The sequence below is a fragment of the Mesoplodon mirus genome (genome assembly GCF_964341445.2).
Source record: "Mesoplodon mirus genome assembly, chromosome: 12".
In the NCBI taxonomy this organism is placed as follows: Eukaryota; Metazoa; Chordata; class Mammalia; order Artiodactyla; family Ziphiidae; genus Mesoplodon; species Mesoplodon mirus.
The window spans coordinates 48,881,569-48,905,421 of NC_138988.1; the positions used below are offsets into that span (position 1 = coordinate 48,881,569).

A 23,853-nucleotide genomic window follows, 5' to 3' on the forward strand; every position below is an offset into this window, starting at 1 on the left:
AATCCTGAAGCAGAGGTTACCAGACTTGCCCAGGAAACTCACCTTGTAAGGGCAGAGTTAGGGTTTGAACCCAGACCACCTGGCCCCAGAGTTTACACCCTTAACCTTAAGGCTATTCTGCCTCTTTAACAATTTAACATTTGTCGGGGGGGATGTCATATTAAATTTATTCATTTCATTTCCAACATGATTGGCCATGTTAAGCCAACTCTTAGGAAAGAAAGAACGTGAAAGCCAAAGGCCCTTGAGGCTATGTGTCTTGATGAGAAAATATGATCCAAGTCTCTGTCTAGAGCATCCCTAGGGTGTTGTTCATCACCTTTTCTAAATCCTTAGAATATTTATTATCTATACTGTTCATATAGCACCTATCACATATTTCATTATATAGCTGAGGTTTTATGATATATTTATGGCTCGCTTTAACTAATCCCCTTGGTGTAGAATGGACAATGCCTGAAATATTATGTTTCCCCACAATTCTCTGCCCACTGTGGTGCTCAATAAATGAGTAGTGGTTGATATTAGAAGTATTATAATCCCTGGAGTAGCAGAGTCATTTCTGACTCAGGAATTTTATGATCATCATCTTGAAAAAGTAAGTTACACATGGATTTTCTTAAAGACAATTCTGACTGCTGCCAATATGACAAACCTTGAAATTAGCATTTGTCAGTTAAGTGTGCAAAGTAACTAGCTTGAACAATTTAACATTTTTCATTACCTGTGGGTGAACTGGTCCCCTCAGAAGTTACTAATCCCCACCCTAGGCACTACGTCCTTCTAGAGGAGGCTGTGTGGTCCTGTGGTAGAGACTCAGAGGAAGGCCCTGCTGAATGAGAGGAATCTAGGGTGTGGAAATCCATGGCCTCTGGGATCCCTTCCAGCTCTAAGATCCTACTAGCCTATTTTAGAAAGTTCTGAAATCAGGTTGTTAACAAAACCTAAGAGTTGGCTCCCGCTCCAAAGTGTAATGTTGCCTTCTCTGAGTCACAGAGACAGAAATACTTGGAGAGGGTTCATGGGTGGGCCGGCAGCCCGCTGGCCTTTGCAGGAGAGATCCAGGCTGCATGGGCTTCACAGCGAGGACTGGGCCTGAGCTCATGTCCCTCACCCTCTGTTGCCACCAAAGAATGAGGGGGCAGGAGGCTCCCAGGCCCTGGGGGGCTGGGGACTACAAGGTGGGAGAGCCGGGATGAAGGGTGCAGGGATGAAGAGATGGGATAGAGCAGTGTCATGGCACCCACAGAAAATGATACCATGTGTAGAGCACATCTATGGAAGAGACTGTTCACGGCAAAAGGCAAAAACCCCAACTCTTCCTAGAAGCTCCTAGAGGAGCTTCTAGCAACCAAGGGGACGCTATCCTCTCACACACGTAAACCACTCAAGGCCCACCAGCTGGCCCTGGGATACAGGATAACAAGAATGAAAAAACAAAGGCAGCATTCGCACTTACCAAGCACCTCTGCCTGCAAGGAACAGGGCAGAGTGACTGCTGACTAATGATGAGTAACTCCCCTGGGCCCCGCTCCCCCACCAAATTCCATCCCTCACCCACGAAGAGCCAAGAGGAAAGAGAGAAGCATCTCACCTTAGGAGAACCACACTGTCCGACATGAAAGCTCCAATAGTTACATCTGAAAACCACAAGTTTACAGATTCAGAAACTTGCTGAAGCCCATTTCACCCACCCGCTGTCAAGGGGCTCCACGGCAATGGAGGCCAGCCTCAAGGTCAGGGGGCCCCCCTGGGCTCTGAAATGACTTTGTAGGAGTTAGAGCCACACTGCCCCGTATGGCAGTCAATCACCAGATGTTGCTGCTGAGACCCCAGAACGTGCTGGTCTGCACTGAGATGTGCTGTATGTGTAAGACAGGAAACAGTTTTAAAGACCTGGTACCAAAAAACATTAACGATCTCATTAATAATTTTTATACTGATTGTATGTTGAGATGATAATGTGTTAGATACATTGGGCTAAATTAACATTATGAAAATTAATTTCACCTGTTTCTTTTTATCTTTTTAGTGGTTACTAGAATATTTTAAATTATGTAAGTGGCTCACATTATATTTCTTTTGGACATCAGGGAATCAGAGAGGGGGACACTTGGAATTAAATGACTCTTGGGAAAAGCTCTAAGTTCTGTAGAACATGTGAATCATCTCCGTTCCACCCCTCACTCTATGTGACCCCGGAGTCTCTCTGTGTCCTTGTCTGCACAATGGAGATAATTATCCCCACTGTCTTCTTCAAATGTTGACAATAGGGCCTCCCTGGTGGCGCAGTGGTTGAGAGTCCGCCTGCCGATGCAGGGGATACGGGTTCGTGCCCCAGTCTGGGAGGATCCCATATGCCGCGGAGCGGCTGGGCCCGTGAGCCATGGCCGCTGAGCCTGCGCGTCCGGAGCCTGTGCTCCGCAATGGGAGAGGCCACAACAGTGAGAGGCCCGCGTACCGCAAAAAAAAAAAAAAAAAAAAAAAAAAATGTTGACAATATTTCATAATATTTAAATCAGAATATATTTATTAAACACTTGTTCAATATATTTATTAAATATGTTAAATCAGATATTAAAATCAGAAAACTCATGAAAATACTTGGCAAACTATAAATCAAGACAAGTGTTAGCTGGTAATGTTTATTCCTAAAAAATTTAATTTAGGAAGTATGCATTTATCCAACAGCTCTCTGCCTTTCCTCCCCTCAAATATAAACCTCTCAGCCCTGTGGTTCCCATGACTACTTCACAGAACCAAGCATCTGAATCCCTACATCTATACGACGTCCTCATTAAGGAAACACAAAGAGCATATCTGTGGATTGCAGGGCTGCTAAAATTTCTGCACTTGGGTATGCTTGTTAATTTTGCTATTTTCTAATAGCCTTTTTAAATTGCCTGGATATTTGAAAATAAAAGAACCTGACGCACTTGCCATTTCTTTTAGGGAAAATGCAAGATAAGAAATCCACATCCGTCGTGAAGTGTGACCATACCTGCTCACCGTGCAACTACAGAGAAGCAGCCTGGGTCCCCGTCCACAATGATGTGGTCTCTGGTGCCCTTAGTTCTCCGAGGCTCAGTATCCTTGTCTGTAAACTGGGGAGACACCCCCATCTTTAGCTACCTATGGGGTAACTATATGATGTACATTGCATGGGGAAGCATTCTGCATATATTAGAGTGCTAAACCAATGGTAGGTATTATTTAGGGATGGCTACAAATTGCCCAGAACAAGAACTGCTTTCTCAAACCTAAAAAGACTCGTACAAGATTGCATTCATTTTCACAGATCCTTCTGAGGCATTTTAAATGCAAAGAAACACTTTTTCAAGATAGTAAGATGACCTAGAGTTTCAGGGACATTTCTTCTGAATTCCATGATGATTTGGGGTTTTTCCAAATTCTTCTCTTTGTTTCCTCACCTCACCTACTCCATCCCCTTCAGGCAGCAAAGGAACCATTACTCCATTGCCCTATTTTACCTACACCGGATATCACTTGGGATTGGGGTTTGAAATCGTACATTTTTCTTCAATCAGTCTCAGTCACCACAAGGCATTAATTAACCCTGAAGACAAGCCAGCCAGCCTTGAATGGTGAAGGTCTGTTTTGTCCGTCAGGGAGATGACATATGACATGGTTTTCTTCCTGCTCCAAGTGTTTCTCTCAATACTCATCTCACAGTGGGGGTGGGGGTTTGCTCAGTGACTTCTTCATTCTCGAGAGGAAGACACCTCCAAATATGCTCAAATATCAAGGCAAACATGAGGCTTCACTAGTTATCATTTTAAATGTGGGGAGTGCTTTTGGTCTTTAGCAGAAAGACTTGCCACAGAAATCACTGCAAAAATCCACCTTCCTGGTGCTTAAACCCTTTGGAGTAGAACATTTTAAAACTGAGAAATAAACTTTAAGACTACTTTCATCTTAAAAGTCAAACACCAAGCAAAATACCCTATTCTACTGTATGAATTTTCCTAATCCTAAATCCAGGTCACATCTGTGATCACGCTTACCAGGCTGGTTATCTTTGCTTATCTCATATGCTTTTAAAGAAAAATAGCTTACCGGGATAGCCATTTCCATCCATATCAATGCCTCCTGATATGGACTGACCAAACATCCGCAGGACCGGACTTATCTTCCGCCCAGAAAGTTTCTGAAACAGATAATAGAGAGATTGAGTCACCAGAAGGAGCATGGTCACAAATAAGAATCAGTGACTGTTTTAGGGCAGCTTCCCTAGGACACCTGGTCTTGAAGTTGTTCAAAGAAAAAAATCATAGTCCGAATTTTATCGGGGCGGGGGGGGGGGCTTTAGCAGGCAGTTGAAGACCACGCACTCCTTTATTATTACTTGCCTTAGTCAAATGTCACCATTGAAAATTTTTTCTAAGCTCAGTGCTAATGAAAAAGCCACCTAGATGAGTGTGTTAGTGTTCTGATGTGTTGAAGTTCCAAATGGATCAAGGTTAACTTTCATTTCTAAGGGAGGTTCTCTTTTGTGTTTATACAGGTATAGCTGGCTGAAATTCTAAGAACATATTGTCCTTATATCTCTCTACCCAAACATGTACTAAACATGGAACACTCCTAAGAGGCACACGTCATCTGTTCCCTAGGTAGACAGAAATTAGCACGACAGCTCTCCATCAAGCCAACCAAAAGATCTACAGGCTCCTGAGCATCACAGACAGGATGAAACAGCTCTACCTAGTACATCTAGAACTCCATGGTCCTGAACCTTCTACAAACTGTAGGAAATCCAAAAACTTAGCTGAAGCCACCTTTCTTCCTAAAAGGCAGCCTTCAACCGACCATTCAGCAGACAGCTCCTCTGCCACAGGGCACACGAGCACCTGTACTTACCTCTCCTCCATCATTAAGTTCAACAGATGCTAAAACAACACATGCTGTGTTGGTCCAAGAATATTCATTGTACAACCAGCCTTTGTCACACATCCATGCTTGTGTGGCACAGTTCCTCACAAAGATATCAAACTTCCTGAATCAGAAAAGTGCCATGTTCTGGGATCTGACCTGTTCTTTCTTCCCTTTCTCTAATCAGTCTCCCTGGGGAGGCTGCCCTCCCAAGGCCCTCGATGTAGATGGTAAGCGAAATGCTTTGTTTTCATGCCACACAGCAACCTCCATGTCAGAACCAGGTTTGCACATAGTCGTGGCTCACTTGAGACTTTCTTGCCTTATCCTTTTCCTCACTGAGTCATCCTGCAAAGAAGTCACAAGTATGGGGAGGAGGTGTTCCTACAGGGTTTACAGATGGAGACAGCAGGGACTCCCCCACCCTGCAGCGGCCAATAACTGCAAATAACCCTCTGCCTGCCACCTCAGTGAAACCCTCCAACAGGAAATGTGCAAGCATCAAAGCACAAATCAGAACACTGTAGGGAAACACTGAAGAAGTGTTTCTTGATAACAGCCAGAGCCCCACATCCCCGATGGCTCTAAGGAAACACGGATATGCATCTGCACGTGTCTTAAAAGTCACATCTTGAAGCAGACCATCTCAGCTCTGAGGTCCAATGACGCGAGCAGCAGCTTGCCCTGGGTTTGCATTTCTAAGGTATGCTGTGGCTGAGACAAGCAGGGAAGAGTGAAGGGGTGGTCCTTTTCGAGGTGGCGATGCAGGCTTAAGTTATCCCACAGACATCTGCAGGCCATTAGGCCATAAAGCCAGGAAGATAAGTCTGCTCGATGCTAATAACTCTAAATGAAAACCAGGAGCCTTGGGAAACCTCCACTCCACCAGGTTTACATGCGGTGTCCTGATGGCAGGAGAAAGATCACAGGGGCCGCCGTGACATGCCTGGAGGGCTCTCAAATTGAGAAAGGCACACGAGGATCTTAAAATCAACACTTTTCATGGTAAACTCAAGAAAGAGGAATGAGTTACAGAGTTCTATGGAAGAACTTTAGACCCTGATCTCACAATGCATCCAGCAGAAATAACACCAATCTGGGCCAAAGAAAAGCGATTCCCTTGCCCAGACTTGTTTCTGACTTCCTCCTGTAGTTCACCCACACAATGCCCACTCTGTCCAGACCTGGGCCCTGGAGAGAACCTGGCGTTAAAGGATTTTTCTTCCTTTAAAATCACAAACCTTATCACATACATATTAGGAGTCTGGAAACGTGTAATCATGGTTGTTTCTTTTTTTCTTTTTTTTTTTTTTTAAAGAGCCCCAAACCACTTCTCTTTGTTAGAGCTAATGAGCCAGGCTGCGTGCTGACAAAGGCAGGACGGGTCCAGCTGCTGCTCCCTGCTTCCTACTAAAGACAATCCGCGCTGACCACAAAATTTATACCTCAGTTCTCTGCAGGGAGTCCGCCCAGCAACACAACAAACACGAGAGGGCCGCTGGAGGAGGGGAAGCTGGGGGTCTCTCACAGGCTGCCTCTCTGTGTGATTAGCTTCCCAGGTCCGGGAACAAGCTTCCAGGAGGAAGCGTGGAGAGTGACCTTGATGGCGGCACAAGGATGGCTGCTCCCTGGATGACTTTCGGCTTGTGACAGTGGGAACAGCGTCCCTGACCCAAGGTAGAGCAGCCCCTGGGACACGGATGTGGCCCCCAAACTGTGCCCAGAGCCCTCTTCCTCCTGCCACCTCAGCTAAATACTCTAGGAGTTTATTCCCACCAATACTCATTTCTAATGCACAGAGGATGGTCCATGTAGATAAATGCCCCTCAGAGTATATATGCCTCACAGACAAATCAGCTTCCATAGTTCTGAGTTTTCCAACTGAGCTTCCCTGAGAGTTCCTTTTTCCCCATGTGGAGTTGAGGGCGGTGGTTGCAGCAAGAGGTTTGGGAGTCAGACTGGCAAAGGTTCATGGTCAGATTGCCATTTCCTAGCTGGTGACCATGGGCATGTTAATTAACCTCCCTGGCCTGGAGTCACCTTGTAAACAGAAGGTGGATAATCAAGGTGCCCATCTCACAGGGCTATTCTGAGGACTGAAGGCAAGAGGGCAGAGCAGGTGCTCAGGAAGCATCCCTGCTCTCGCCAGCACCTCCCCTGGCATCTGCCTCTTGCAAGAGTCACGGGGCTGAGCAGGAGGCCCAGCAGAGGGAATCTGGGCTCAAGTGGCAGCAAACCAGCCAGCCCTCAACCCTTCATTAGCTAACTCACATCTGCTGCAGGGAGAACAATTAGGAACGTACACCTTGAACTTACACATATGCATTGCCTCTTAAAATCAACTTGCAAAGCCTTTTCTTACCTAGAGACTTTAGTACGTGGACAGCTTTCGATACTTTCCTATTTCATGTTATAGAACATTTTATAAGAACAGGACTCAGTTCAAAGTTTTGTCTCCTTCACGATAATCAAGATACAAGGCAAGCTTCTTTGTGACGAGAAATGTCAGCATGAATAGGAGGCAGTAAGCACGTAGTAAATGTTCAGTAAATCAGCAGGTGCTCATTGGAAATTTCTCGACATGTGCTCAGTCCCTTTCTGCTGCTGACCCACTGGGAGAAAGACCCAGGCCTGTGCCACTCTACATGCAGACATCCACAAACATCCTGACCATGCTTCTGTCCAGAGAGTGACTTCCTTTTTTCCCAGGGGCTGGGCTTGACACCATCAGCAAGACTGAACTCCAAGCTGATATAGCAAAAAACAGAACTCACCACTTCCACGTTCCCAAGTCTGGGGCACGAGGCCAGGGCTTTGACCAGCTCCCTGTTTTAATGCCAACTGTGACAACAGCCCTGTGAAAACTTTTATGTCCCTCCTCCATGGACCACTGTCTTTCTAGATTATATTTTACAAGATATTCCTTTGGCTTAGCACAGATGGTTGACAAAGCAGTAACCAGAAAAAGCAATCCACCTCTTCTTACATAAATCATTCTAACTCTGGCTAAGAATTTGGATATTCTCTTCTGTAGGCAGAATGCCTCCCTGGATATGAGCAAACTCGGGAGTCTATAAATATGTTTTGATTTAAAAAGCAGTCTCAATGGTTTGCGTCTTCCACTGGAGTGGGGGGGAAGGTGAAGGCAGGAACAACGAGGTGTGTTTTATGTATCTCTGGAATGAATGTATGAACAGCAACCATGACACCCTCACACCAATTACCATGGAGTACTGAGGGACCATCCCACTGGCATCACCGTGATAGATGTACACCGCTCCTGAAAAGTCATCCTCCTTGGGTGCACCAATGGCCACATCTAGGAGGAGAAAAGCAGCTCTGGGTTAGAAAAGCCATTAACATAATGGTGGATTCTCTAATTCCTGCCACGATGTCTAGAAACTTCTTGGTTGTTGCTGTTCAAGCATTAAACTAGGCACATGATCTCTTAGCAGCAGGAAAAAAAAAAAAGTAGAAAGGAAATTATAGAAGCTGAGAAGAGGTTAGTTCCAGAAAATTTCTCTCTCATCCTCATAGGAATAAATCATTGATCTATCCAATAAAAGAAACGCAAATATCCACCACCCACCCTAATGTCTGTCTGAGAAGGGAACTCCATAGACAATGGTTATTGCATGACTGAGAAAGTCAACTCTATTCTTGGGTAAAGGAATTATATAAAATGGTATTCCCTTTACCAAAAAAATCAACGTTACTCTCACAAACTGCCAACTAGATCTTCCTCCATGCTCTCAGAGCATCGTGGAGCATCAGAGGCTCAGAAACAAGAAAGGTTTGTAGCGAGAGGAAGCTGGTTCAGACTTGGCTTCCATAGAAGCCCCTATGGACCAGCCACAAGGTTCGCTGCACCACAAACACATAGTAAAGAGCACTGAGCTGATGAGAAGGGATTTCATGGAAGCAAAACTCCAGTGGGCTCAGGGCTCAGCCCTGTGTCTACACAGAAAATGTGGTTTCTAACAGGCGTCCTCTCCCCAGTGTACATGGATGGGGCTTGCCATGGGCAGGTAGACCCCGGAGCGCCCACGACAGGGGCAAGTTAGAGGGCAGGTATGAGCTCACCGACCTGGGAACCCGTCATCATCGAGGTCGCCCAGGCTGGCGATGCTCTCCCCAAAGTGTGCATTGTAGGCGCCATCCCCACTCAGGGCCAGCTGCTCCTCCAGGGCTCCCTGGGAAACAGGATGGAGGGAAAACGGGAAACAAAACAAACAGAATAACCAAAAAAAGAATGAAAAAACAGAGCTGGGAATGCCGCCCTGCCCTGCAGCACACCCATGGACAGGAAACACCTGGGCAGAATCCCAGGCACCCAAACATCCCTCCCCCACCCGCTGGTGGCCAAATGAGCTCCTTCCACCTGGGTGCCATGAAGGTCTCCGATCACCTGAGATGCATTTTAGAGGGAAGGAGACCCACTGTTGGCCACTGATGACTGAATTTCTCCCTTGTCCTAACACTCTATACACCAACCTATTAATCAACCTACCTGCTTGTCCCCACAGTCTCCTCTCCCCTTGATATCCCCAAAGTTGTTTTAGAGGGAGTACATATTTCCATTTCTGCTCTCCTCTGCCTTCTGGTACAAATTTATAAAGCTGTTTTGTAGGGTGCATGTATTAGTAATCTTGGCAGAGGGACTCATGGTTCAGAAAACCCAACACCCAATAGTTCTTGGTTAAGGGGTGGGAGCAGTGATAACAGGACACACGACTGTGCCCATTTTCACGTGTGGTTTGGATTTCCTAAGCAAACACCAACCAACAGAGGGAAGGGTCAATGGTGATGGTGTCACTAAAAGCCACGCCCACTTTACCCCCAAATCATTGACACATGACTATCAGAGTGTTAAAACACCATCCGAGGGACTTCCCTGGTGGTCCAGTGGTTAAGAATCTGCCTTCCAATGCAGGGGACGTGGGTTCGATCCCTAGTCGGGGAAATAAGATCCCACATGTCACGGGGCAACTAAGCCCGGGCGCCTCAACTAGAGAGCCTGCCTGCTGCAAACTACAGAGCCCACGCTCTCTGGAGACCACGCGCCACAACTAGAGAAGTCTGAGCGCAGAGAAGATCCCGTGCGCCACAACAAAGATCCCGTGCACTGCAATTAGGACCCAATGCAGCCATGAATGAATGAATTAATTAATTAATTAAATATTTTTAAAAACACACACACACGATGTTTTGAGGCACAAGACTGTCTAACCCTGCCCCCGGGTAGAGGCACTCAGACCCACTGTACATCCACAAGCCATCCCAAAGCTTTCGTTACAACTAAATTTTTTTCCCACTGTATTCAAACAACTTGCAAACAGTAAAGATATGATGAGTTCTTAAGTCACCGAAACCTCTGCCCCACAACACAAATATGTGTTGATTTCTTCCCATCAGTGTGCCTTGTATGTACCAGGCACTGTATATCCACATCCTCATTTAAATCACACAGTGACTCTATAAGACAGACCTTATGACTCTGCCTACTTTACAGATGAGGAAACTGAGCTGCTGATTTCAAGCTATTTGTCCACATCACACAGGCTAGTAAGTGGCAACACCAAGATTCAAAGGCAAGTCATCATTTATTCCTGCTCCTCCACACTGCCCTGCAATCATTAATCACACAGATGAAGTTCAACAGAAATAAGAATACCCTTGTACTTAGGGTAACCACACGGCATTAAGAAACATTGACTGGGGGTGGGATGTGTGGGTGCCAGCTGCCGCAGAAGGTCTGGGGGATTATCCTGCTCCAAGATTCCATGCCCTGGGGCTATTGGGCTGGTCACCTTATTGCCTGACAAGTTAACACCCATGCAAACGCAGAAGTCTCCAGCATATATGGTGGCCAGCAGCTACTGAATGCCGGCTGTTCTCACCTCCATAACGACCACCTCACTTCTCCCCTCACCTTCCTTGTCCCCCTTCCTGGAAGGTCAGTGCAGATGCAGGTGCCATGAGTTGTTGCAACAGGTACCAGGAAGCATCTTTCCTCCCAGGTTTTAGATCCACCTTCCCAAAGAGTTTGCAAACATCCAAGAAAGCTCAAGGCTCTAACTTCCCCTGGCTCCTCTTTAAATAACTGCCCTTTCTGGCATCTGCCCACCTAGTTATAGCTAAACACCACCACCCGCTCCCGATTAGGATAACTAACACCTTGGTCACCGCTTAAAAGTACACTTTTACTGACTTTTTTGATTATGAAAGAATTACATTCTCACTGTTTGGATAAAGATAAAGCTAAATATCTACCCAAGCACCACCACCCAGAGAGATCTATTAACATTCTCTATGTATTTTGTACATTTTTAAAGGTTGTTTGTACCTGCAGTCTTTATCCTGCTTTTTCACTGATTATCTCATAAGCATTTTCTCATGTTAGCTAAAGGCTGGTGGTCACAGGATTTATTCATTTAACCATTTCCCTCTTGTTGAATATTCTTTCTTCTAGATCCTGAAAAGATTCTACTTTCTCATTGGTCTCCTGCACCCACGGGTGCACTGCTGCCCCTCAGCCCCTGCCCCCACCCACCCTCCGCTGTGCTGCAGAGACATCTTTCTGACTCGGCCACATCCTTTTCATGGTTCTGCAGAATACGGGACATCGTGACTATAGCCCTTGGCCACTGGGGTGGCCCCCACCCACCCCTCCCAGTCCCAACACGCTGAACTATGGTCCCACTGCCTCACACCTCAATCCACTTGTCCAGCTCCCAGCCCACTCCCGCCTGTCTACCTGACTCCCATTTTTCTTCAAGATTCCTCCCAGCCATCAAGTCCTCTGAGAAGGCTTCTCTGCCTCCGTGGGCAGGTGTGTATATAGTCCCAAGGAGACAAAATAAGAGAGGTGAAGCATGCCACCTCCGAAGCCAGTTTGCCTACGTTCAAATCCCAGCCCCACTGCTTCTTATCTGTGTGATTTGGGGCAAGTGACTTAACCTCTCTGAGCCTCAGTTTTTTCACCTGAAAAATGCGGACCCCCGATACCACATGCACATGTCATTGAAATCATTCACAGGAAGCAGGAGAAACGGTTCCTGGTACATAGGAATCACTCAACTTTAGTCATTAAGATTTTTCTGGACCCCTGTATGTTTGCAGTCATAACACTGAGTATAACTTTCCACTGATGGAACACGGAGCTTTTTGAAGGTAAGAAGCGTGTCTTTCTACCTCCTCTGGGTGATGGGGCCCAGTCACTACTCCCCCGGGCCAACATCCCTCTCCCACACCCTGTCCACATGTTGCCCAGCTCTGTACTCACGTTTCCTCTGTTGATGTAGACAGTGACCTGCCCTTCGTCCCTGATCTCAGAAAACATGGGGGCCCCCACGAGCAGGTCAGAGAGGCCATCCACGTTCAGGTCAACTGCGCATAAGGAGGAGCCGAAGTAAGAGCCCATCTGCAACCAAGTCAAGTTGCAACAAAGCGTTCAGTGTCCGTCCTCACACACAAGGCCCCTGCCTTCCTCCAGATGCCCAGGCTGACAAACATCTGCTCCCAAGCCCCTCGGAGGCTGTGCCAGCCATGCCACCCTGGAAACCAGAATGCCTGGGCCACAGTAAGATCCCAACTCCCCTGGCCTCCTGGCAGCCATGTGGGCCCCCTGGTCAAAGTGAGACCCACGTTCACTGGCTTGGAGCCCCACCAAGGGGGAAACAAATGGACTGATCCCTGGAGAACAAGGTACTGCTTTTACAAATGCAAGCTGAGGCTGCAGACATAGGTTACAGCCATAATAAAAGTGCCTTGTGTATCAGACATTTGACAAGGCCAAGCAAGTTAGGAATATGGAATTTCACAACACAAGGCAGGCATGAAAATAAATGTTACATGGGAAACAGATTACCCTCGCCCAGTCCTGGGCATAGCTGAAGACTGGTTAGGAAGGCGTGAGCTGAAGTAACAGAAAAAGGTACAACTCAGAAGACCATTTGGAGGATGAGGGAAAACAGCCAGGTTATATTGGCTTAATCATAGCTTAATTCAGTACCTGTTATTTTTTTACTTTTTTTTTTTTTTTTTTTTTTTTGCGGTACGCAGCCCTCTCACTGTGGTGGGCTCTGCCGTTGCGGAGCACAGGCTCCGGATGCTCAGGCTCAGCGGCCATGGCTCACGGGCCTAGCCGCTCTGCGGCATGTGGGATCTTCCCAGACCGGGGCACGAACCCGCGTCCCCAGCCTCGGCAGGTGGACTCTCAACCACTGTGCCACCAGGGAAGCCCCTATGTTTTACTATTTTTCTAATTGAAGTATAGTTGATTTACAATGTATTATTTCAGGTATACAGCAAAGTGATTCAGTTACACATGTATATGTATACATATATATGGAAAAGAATCTGAAAAAATTCTTTTCCATATATAAATATATATACATACTTTTTTAGATTCTTTCCCATTATATGTTATTACTATATTCAATATATATTCGATTACTATATTCAATTATATTCAATCAGGATACTGAATATAGCTCCCTGTGCTACACAGCAGGCCCTTGTTGTTTATCTATTTCATATATAGTAATGTGTTTCTGTTAATCTCAAACTCCTAATTTATCCCTCCCCTCACCACCTTTCCCCTTTGGTATCCTAAATTTGGTTTCTATGTCTGTCAGTCTATTTCTGTTTTGTAAATAAGTTCATTTGTATCATTTTTTTAGATTCCACATATAAGAGGTATAATGTGCTTTGTCTTTCTCTGTCTGATTCAGTACCTGTTATTTTAAATTGGGGGTCTCAAACACAATCCAATGGGATCCAGGCAGGTGATATAACAAGTATAAGGAAAAAGCAAACAGCAGTGCAGGCATGCTTACAGGTGGCAAGTGACACTCAGCTTCTGTGTCTAAGAAACGATAGAGAATGGTGGAGACTGCAGCAAACTAGAGTCCACAGACCCAGCTAAAGGAGCAATCCCCATCCAGGGGCAGTCAACTCCTGATTGACCCAGAAAAGGCCAACCATCTCATTTTTCAAGAGAAACCAAAGCTCTAAAATTTTATTTGAATTGCCTATTTTTAAAATGCTGACCACTAATTCATATTAAAAAATAATAAACAAACATACCATGCAGGCCAAATTAAAATTTTTGTAGGCTGTATCCTTTCCAAAGGCTGTCAGTGAGGCAACCTCTGTTTTTTTTTATTTAAAAAAAAAAAAATCTATCCTTTTAAAATAAATGTTTTCAAATAAAAGGGCTCTGGTTTTACAGACATGAACAAGCATTTTCTTTTGCTGTTTGTTGGTAGCTAACCCAGGGGAGTTTGAGAGAGGTGGAGGGTACTTTGGTCTATTTCCTGCAGCTCAGCCTGGGAAAGGACTCAAGTCCCTCCCAGTCATGTGCTGAGGTCGCTTCCACCCAACCCCCATCCCCACCTGCCCCCTTCCCAAGGGAGAAGGGCATGGGGAAGTTTCAGAATCACGGGGGGCGGGGCAGAAACCAGTTGACAGTCACCAATTCAGTGGCCTTGCTAATGTCCCTATCTTGACTTTAGTAAAAGAAACCGCTAAGACCCAGGCAAGGCCCTGAAGACCAAAGCTGCTGGCTGTTCTCTCTGGCTGAGTCCCAGGGGAACTATTTGTTTCATTCCAATGGTCTATTTAACTTGGCATCTTCATCGGTGTTCAATCAGCAATCCCCGTACGTGAAGTTTCCTATCTAAGTTTTGACATATAAACACTTCACATACTCAATTATTGCAATGAAACTTCGATAGGGCAACGACATGCTTTGGGGTAAGTGTTCCTTGATCACAGCTCTCCTATCATCCTGGAAATATGAGGACACATGTAATAGCAATGGAATTGCACGTGTATAGGTGATTTCTTACGTGCATTGGTGATTTCTTACGTGCACTATACGAAGGATGTCAACCAGTAAAGACCAGAACCATTTGGGGTTTTGTCTCTCTTACGGCCAGGAGACAGAACTCTCTGACCAGATTCTGGCCACATGGAAGCAGAAGTGGATCAGGGATTTCCTGAATCAGAACCCTCCTCTATGTGTGGCTCCGGACACAGGGGTAAAGCAAAGGCATCCTTTGAAAGCCTGGGCTCATGTCCTTTCCCACTGAAATAATGGAGAAGTCAGTGGGACAAGAATTTCTCATTTCTTCTGGCACGAGCAGAATAAGATGTCTAAAGGGAGTAATCAGAAAGACGATGACGAGGGTAAAGCTGGAAGATGGTGAAACAAGATGGCAGAGTGAAGGCCATATGTTATAATGGTTCAAGGTGAGAGCCCCAAGGAAAATGAATGGCAGCTCTGGAGCTGGGAGGTGAGACAGCTGGCCCATGGTCTCCTCCTCAGGGAGCCCTGTCGTGTCATAATAAGGACACTCAAGCTGACCTGCAGGTTGGTCTGTGCTGGAACCCACGTCATCATGTCCTCGGGAAATTTGGAAAAGCAGATTCTCAAACCTTTCCCTCTCACATCACCCACTCTCAAATCTGCTCCCCCAAATCTGCCCATGACCCAGACACAGATGGGTAGCCATGAAAGCTATCATCCAAACAGGGAGGGTTCTGGGAAAGAGAAAGGGCCCAATTATAGACTGTTGTTTACACCAGGATGACCAGCATCAGCTGGGCCTGTCCTGGGCACAGGCCGCGGGCAGTGGAGGTGGGGACACAGGAAGCAGGGGGGAGGCACGGTGACAGCTGAACATGAATATATTCTAAAAATAGGGTGATAGGGACTTCCCTGGTGGTCCAGTGCTTAAGACTCCGTACTCCCACTGCAGGGGGCATGGGTTTGATCCCTGCTTGGGGAACTAAGATCCCACATGCCACAAAGTGCAGCAAAAAAAAGAAATAAATTTTAAAAATAAAAAAATAGGGTGATAAGTGTGTTTAAGCCCCACAATTCATTTTAAAGACTCCCTAAAAAAAAATAGTAGTTACATAAGATGATAGATGTGTTAGCGAACCTCAGTGTGGTCATCATTTCACAATATATACGTGTACCAAGTCGTCACACTGTACACCTTAAATGTGTTATATATCAATTATATCTCAATAAAGCTGGGGGGGGGAATAATTTCATGCTGTCAAGCCGAGGTACATTGGAAGGGGAGCAGAGGGAGGGAGGGTTTTCCACAGGAGAACTCACCCATTTATTTTTTTTGGATAAAGAGCTAAAATGTTAGGCTTAGCAGCATTTACACCCTACTTGCTCTTTGGGACTCTTTCTCAGAAATGGCACGGGGTTATTTATTTTCTAACTTTAGAGGTGCTTGGAAATCCTTTTTTGCAGAATTGCTCACAGTCTTTTTCCAGTGTTGTTGCTTTGGGGTTTTGGAAATGTTAAAATAACACAGGCTTGCATAGTTCCCGGGGGAACGCTGAACTGCTCTCAGGGAAAACCTCACGAAACTGAGTTTGGTGATGTATTTTTTATTGAAAAGGTTATGACAGTTATATACTAAAAATACACATGATGGTTGTTAAAACTGCAAAAAGCTCTACTTGTGAGTGGGATTTTTGGAACTCAGACTATGACTCCCCATCAGAACAATATGCAGTGGTGCCAGGCTGGCATGAGGCAGGTCTAACACAGCAGGACCTGAACTGCAGCACATGGCCCACCCAGGATGGAAACATCATTTTTCCCCCTCTTCTTAGTGTGATGGTAGGAGAATGTCAGAAGGCAATTTTACCTATCTCCTCAAATCTCCCTCCCAAGTCCCAAGTCCTGTGCTTCTTCCCCGAGCTCACTAAGGCGTCTACCAAGACAACTCTTCAAATCACCCCCTTCACCTCCCCACTTAAACTTGTCTCCTCTTAGAGCGGCCAATCTTACCAAATAATCCTGCCGACCAAAGCCATGCCAAGGTGTGCACCACTGATAAGCCCATGAAAAATGGTGCTTATTAATCAAAGGAATCTCTACCTGACTTAATTTCAGACTATGGTGCAATATAATGGAAACTTGCAGGAAATGGAGAGAGAATTAGCAACAGGGTAAGGATAATAAGATGACACAGGCAGATAAACCTTGCCCAGGACTAATTTCAGGGCAGCCTTCCCCAGCTATTTCTATTTCAAAGTTCTAAAAGGAACCGGGTGATGTTTGTTTGCTTTTTGTGTGGCAGCAGTTCCCACGGCGATGGTGGCAGAGGGCTTGGGATGTAAGCAGGAGGGGCAGCTTTGGGTTGGTGAGATAGGGAGAGTGAGAACCATCCATCTGCCTGCCTCCTTTGAAAATAATCAGTCATGTATCTGTACTCAACAATGCCTGATCTCTCTGGAGCTGGGAGAAAGACAGAGAGGCAGAAAGATAAAGGCAGAAAGAAACAGAGCACATAGTCATTTTGATGAGTATCTGAACCATGGACAACCTTTTAGACCTCTGTGCTGTAACTTGGCTGTGTACAAACTCATCTCGCTCCCCGTCTCAGCATGCGTGAATCCTAGGAATCTGCAGGTCACACACAATGCTGAGAAGGTAAAGGCTCCAACATGCAACTGAACATGCCATGTAAATGTAGGGCACAGATGGGCCTTTAAACCAATATTCTAAAAAGTAAGAACTGATTCCCACATGATGACATCTCTCAAACAAACAAACAAACAAACAAGACACTAATCCCAAGGATCTCACCTTTTTACCTGATGCCTGAAAAATCTTAATTAAGGTGCCTGATCTTCGGTCAGCTCTAAAAATATAAACCTATGGAAGGAAAAAAAATCCAGTTAAGATGGAAGCAATGACCAAAGATTATCAGCATCCTTCTGGGAGTTCTATGTAAATGCCTGACCAGACACATGCAGATGTGCCTACACTAGCTGATGACAAATCATTTTACGCACTCTGCAAAGAAACTGTCCTTCAATCCTGAGGCAGAAATCACCTCCATGCCTCCTGAGCCACATTGTTTACGGGAGCCATGCCCAGTAAGACCTAAGGAGCTTCCAAATTACTACCAAAAAGTCAACTCCTGGGAAAAGGATTTTCTTCCTCGAAACACTTCCTTCCTTCCTATTAGTTAGAGCTTTAGCAGGTATCACAATACAGTCATCCCTTGGCGTCTGTGGGGGATTGGTTCCAGGACCCCCAGGATAGCAAAATCCACAGAGCTCAAGTCCCTTAAGTAAAATGGAGTAGTGTTTGCATATAACCTAGGCAATCATCCCTACATTACTTAGACTATCTAACACAATGTAAATACTATGTAAATAGTTGTAAATACAGTGTAAATACTATGTAAATAGTTGCGTGGCAAATTCAAGATTTGCTTTTAGAACTTCCTAGAATTTTTTTCCCCAAATATTTTCCATCCATGTTTGGTTGAATCCACAGATGTGAAAACCCGCAGGTAGGGAGGGCCAACTGTGTAAGAGGAGGGATGGACATGAGCATTTTAGACAAAGTGATTCCACAGAACATTAGTGTCATGAGATCTGCTTGGGTAAATATGAGTTTAGTTTGCAAAATGCCAGAGTTAAACATTAAATAAATTCCTTTACTGGGGACCTTTCAAAGCCTTTAGCCTGTGCATTTACACCATGAATCTCCACCACAGAAAAGACTGTTTGTGTAGAACTTCCTAAGTGACATGAGTGTGGAAGTTCTTTTTCAAGTTGCATCTTAAGGGAAGAGCGAGTGTCCCATGAGAACCAGTGTCAGGGAGCCTCCCATGGGGTCAGGAATCACCATCTTAGTGTGAATGCTTTCCTGCCCCAATACCAGAAACGATAACCACCAAGATCCTGAAGGCCAGAGAGCCATCCTGGGGTCCTTGGGAAGCAAATCTGTACCAGCTCCCAGGCCTGGCAATGTGGAACCGTCAGCAACTTTGTCAACTATGACCAGTCTCCCCAGCACCTCTCAGGGGCTCCAGCTGAAAGCAGCATTTTTATGTTCCTCTTTGTTAACTAGATCCAGGATGCCCTCTGCCTGGCTCTATCATCCTAAGGCTTGACAGGGACTATACAGTTATGCCAACCACCTGAAGAGAAGATAATTAGATCAAGTATTCTGTAACTGGTGATTTAAAACAAAACAAAGCTGCTGTCAGCAGCACTGAGGCATCCACACTGCTGTGAATTGGGAGGTAGGCGTGTTTACCGGCTACAGAGATGCCTGGTCACACGCAGCTCCTCCCCCAGAAGAGATTATCAATGTGGGGACAGCCCTTGGCTCTGTCCCTCCACCACGCAGAGGAATTCATGTGACTCGGAAAGACTCACCCTTTGCTGGAAGTTATCAGAGTTCATCTGCACACCTCCCCTGTGCTCAGGGCCCTGGGTTTTTACTGTGGCTTCGTTTTCAAGGAAAATAGCATCAGTGTTGACAGGGAGGGAGGCATGTGCTCCAGAAATCTGAGTGTTGACTCCTAACTCCTGCCCAGGAGGATCCGGGAAAACCACCCTCAGGAATGCCCAGCAGTCACGCCTTGTCTGCTGATCAGACTGACATCCTGGCCGAAGGCTCCAGTTACCAGTGGTCTCGGTCTGTCTGGGCCTCTCCAGAATCCACTTTTCCAAGCCCCCAGAGATATAGCCAGATTCTGTCAAAGGTCCACCCCTTATGGGCTCAGACCCAAAGACCATTCCTCTCTTCAGTCGTAACTATCAAACAAACTATGGAGCTTGTTAAAATGCATATTCCTGACTCATCTGGGTCGACTCAACTGGACTTCCTGTAGCCTGGAGCTAAAGATCCAACAAACATAGTCCTCCATATTTCAGGCCCCATAGATGCCATGATTCCCAAAGGGATTCTGACGGTCCTAGATCCATGGGGTCTTTTCTACACTCTGGGCAGATACTTTAGGGAAAGAGACCCATATATTCCCAGTCTAGCCTCTGGGCTGAACTGGTCTTGTTTCTAAAACATTGGAGAAAAAAATGTGAGAATCTAGGCCTAAAGATAAATAAAAAGGCCCCAAAGATATCTGGGACTAGACCTGGTGCCATTAAGTCAAACTTGGAAAGGATTTGGGAGAGGGGAGGGTTTGAAGTTGGGTAGCACTGGACACCCTTCCTTTGGAGAATGGCACAATACCATGGGTCAATCTTAATCATCTCTCACACACACAGCATCAGCCATGAAAAACATTCTCAGATGACAAAGTGCAGAGAATGGAGAGGTCTGGAAATAGTATTCATACTCGGATGAAGCTTTCAAAGTAAATTCTCAAAAGAGGCTGGATGGAGATGAACAGATGATTCCTCAATATTTCATCACTTACCTGCCAGCCGCCCAGCAGAATGTTCACATCAAAGTGAGTTGACAAACCTCAAAAAGAGCGGCAGCATGCTCCCCCCATCTGACCCCGTGCTATTCCATAAACTTTGTTCCTCACCTTCCCAATGCCTTCGTCCTGAGGGGCACCTCCTACCACATCGGTGGTGGACACGTGAGAAAAGTGTCCGGCAGTAACTGCATAACCTGCAGAAGACGGGGAGAAACCAAGGAAGGGGTGGAGAAAGAAGATCCATCAGAGGACAATGTTTCTCAAGCATCCTTATCTGGACAATTAAGATCCAGTTATTCTTGGAACATAAAATATCAGGGAATAAATGGCAGCTGTCAGTCTTCTCACGCTGGAATGGCTCATCGCACAAAAAGACACATTCACAAGGACTCCAGGGCAGGAAAGAGTGCTTTCTGAGTGTCCTCTTTGGAACAGGTGCTGTGCTAAATACTCCACATCTATTTTTTCCTTTTTGAGATACAATTTTCATACAGTAAAGTACACACATCTAAAGTGTAGAATTTAACAAGTGTGTACACATGGACATCACCAGCCAGAGTGACTATAACCACAGAACCACGAGCCCAAAAGGTTCCCTCATTCCCTCTCCCAGTCACAACCCTCCCCTGCACGGGTCACCCCTCTCCTGATTTCTGTCACCATATATTACATGTGCCTGTTCCAAACTTCCCTCAACATAACTTCTGTGAGGTTCATCCATGCTGTTGAGTATGGTACTAGTTTCCTTTTATGGATGAGTATGTTCCATTGTATGATGGTATCATAATGTCTTTATTCTCCTATTGCTGGGCATTTAGGTTGTTTCCAGTTATTTCAGCTTTATTGTGAATAAAGCTGCTATGAACATTCTTACACATGTCTTCAGATGCCACTGTCTCTTTTAATCTCCCAACTCTATTTCACAGATACGGAAACAGGGACTAAATGTAGGTAAGCAACACACCCAAGATCACACAGCAAGATTCAAATCCAATCTGTGTGTCTCCAAATCACCCTTGCTGTGAACCATTATGCACACCCCCTCTTAAGAAGAGCCAGAAAAAAGCTGACAGTGGGTCAGTGGATAGATGGATGACAGCAAAGAATCCGCGGACGCAAAAAGAATCTAGAAACAAAGGTAAAAGTTGTCTGAGCTTAGTCTAAATGTCTCCTGCTTTCTGAGAGCCCTGCTGGCAGTAAAAACCCTGTACAGGCTGCTGTATATTCTACAAACCTTTTCCTCATCCTCAAACCCTAATGTTATGACCATAAGCTGCTTGCATTTTGTAATGGTGTCATATTATGATCAACTCTTACTCACCAGGTGGCTGATTTCTCTCAGACTGGAGGCTCACGTTCCCTAAGACTATTATGAGTGACATCAAAGCTTGAAGTGAGCCTTGCAATCCCGCAGCATGAAGGTCTCTACTTGGCACACAGGAAGGAGCCACGGGCCCTGAGGCTCAGAGGGCCTATCGACCCTAAAGCCACAACCAAACTGGGCTCTTTTCTGCCTTCTCTTCATTCTCTGACCTAGTAAACATGTGTTGAGTCCCTCCTCTGCACCAGGCACTATACCAAGTCCTGGAAATGTCAGACAAACTCCCCTCCTCCAAGGTGCTCCCAGCCCAGCGAGGGGTCCACACCAGCGGGCGGGGCTGTCTGCAGAGCATACACAGGTGGGCAGCTCAGCACCTAGACTCTGGACTCAGAAACCACAGGTTTAAACCCCCACTTCGCTACTGATGAACCATGGGACCTCGGCAAGTTAAATGACTTCTTTGTACCTCGGTTTCTTTCATATGCAGAGCCTGGCGTGGAGTAAGTCCCCAATAAATGACAGCATTTAAGGAGTTGGGCCTCTGAGTAAAGGTATCACAGTCGGTGCTACTGGGCAAAAGACTTAGAGGCGAAAAGACAAGTCAGCCAGTCCCTCCTGCCAACTCACAAGCGAATCTCCATACAAAAAGCGGGTCAGGGACTCCCCCAGATTTAAGTTAAGTGTAATGAGTGTGAAAGAACATTGTTTTCTCATCATTAGGCCTTGCTAAATTTAGCTTCATTTTCAGCCCAGAATTACAGCACTTAGGGCCTGAATTAAAGAAAAGAGCCATGTCAAATTGTCTTTTACACAAGTAAAGACAGCCTCTCTCTGTTCACCAATAAGCATGGTCTTGTCCAGAGTCATTCTGGCCTGGTGGCTGCTAACTTAAGTTGTGTCTACCTTCTTTCTAGAGGATTAAAACGGTTAAGAAAATAAAAGTTTTTCTGAGCCTTTAAATAAACCTCAGGATTAGGTTACCATCCATCATGCTAATTTCTGGTTCTTATTATTTCTACCTGCAACCAGTTTTGTGACCAGAAAGCAGAGACCTCATCCAAAGGAAAGTCATGGAAAAACAGGATTCTCTCACACTCGTTTTGTATCTAATCATCTGAACCCGAGTAATTGCTAAAATAGGAAAAGAAAATGTTTGCTTCCTTGGAGGTTCAACTGTCAGCTTTTTAATTAAATCACACAGCTTTAATTCAGTCCCGTTCTTTGTTCTCCTCTCTCTACCTGCTATGTGTGGAGCTCAATGTTGTGGTGCCCTTGGCTAAAAGTGCAACTAAGTAGAACAGCAGATGTAAAAGCCAACGAACTCTTCTTTCCACCCGTAAAGCAATCACTGGCAAGCTTGGTGGTAATCACTCCCACTTCCCCTTTCTTACCTGTCACCTCCTTGAGCTACTCACCCAGGTAGGTGTACCTCCTGTTCATGATCACTTCATCATTTAGTTTGAAATAGGTGTTGTCTGTGAGGTTCAGCACTTTGACTGTCCCAGCCCAATAAAATGACCCTGGGGCACCCATCACCACCAGCTCCTATGGAAGAGAAATCCAAAGGTAAACAGGGAAGGAAACTGAAGAGGGGAGAAGGCGGTGTGGTGAGACCCACAGTCACAACAAAGAACGCGTAATTAAAGTAAAGACGCCACACCTGAGCAATAAAAAAAATTTCATATTCATAATGATTTACAATTGCCAAGATATGGAAGCAACCTATGTGTCCATCAACAGATGAATGGATCAAGATGTACTGACACTCCAGAGAAATCCCCTCCAGTCCTCATTCTCAGGAATGGTTCTGAAGCTGGGTTTTCTGGCCACTAAAGGCTCATTGCAAAGTCAAAACAATTAAAACAAGAGAGCAGAGAGGCCCACTACAGGAAAGATGTGGACTGGGGAGAGAAGAGACCACAGACAGCAAGACACAACACTACTATTAAAACAGGCCCAGCAAGCACCCCAATGTTCACAGCAGCACTATTTATAATAGCCAATATACTGAAGCAATCTAAGTGTCCATCCACAGATGAACAGATAGAGAAGATGTGGTGCATATAGACAACGGAATATGACTCAGACATAAAAAAGAATGAAATTTTGCCATTTGCGGCAACATGAATGAACTTGGAGGGCATTATGCTCAGTGAAGTAAGTCCAATAGAGAAAGACATCATCGAGGCTTTCCTTCCCCAGCCTTCCCCAACAGGAAATCCCTTCTCTTTGATTATCTATATTTTCTAAAGTATCTACACTGCAGTAAGAAATAATAAAAATTATTTTTCTAACAAATTCATTAACTTTTCACTCCACAATATTTATTAAGCATCTCCTACTTATACCAGATCCACAGATCAATCAAATCCCTTTGTAAAACATTCCCAGGAAAAAAAAAAAAACCACGAAGCTTCC

General features: G+C 45.4%; 1 protein-coding gene across 1 annotated transcript in view; it reads right to left on the bottom strand.

The window, feature by feature from the left end:
- Positions 1-23,853, bottom strand: part of ITGA9 (integrin subunit alpha 9) — a 362,363-nt gene that overhangs the window by 290,850 nt on the left and 47,660 nt on the right. Inside the window, exons 6-13 of the mRNA XM_082639253.1 lie at positions 22,851-22,980; positions 20,223-20,308; positions 17,516-17,584; positions 12,176-12,313; positions 8,978-9,083; positions 8,115-8,209; positions 4,078-4,168; positions 1,595-1,640 (exon numbers count right to left, since the gene is read on the bottom strand). Coding sequence (XP_082495379.1) covers positions 1,595-1,640; positions 4,078-4,168; positions 8,115-8,209; positions 8,978-9,083; positions 12,176-12,313; positions 17,516-17,584; positions 20,223-20,308; positions 22,851-22,980 — 761 coding nt within the window. The remainder of the gene's footprint in view (positions 1-1,594; positions 1,641-4,077; positions 4,169-8,114; positions 8,210-8,977; positions 9,084-12,175; positions 12,314-17,515; positions 17,585-20,222; positions 20,309-22,850; positions 22,981-23,853) is intronic.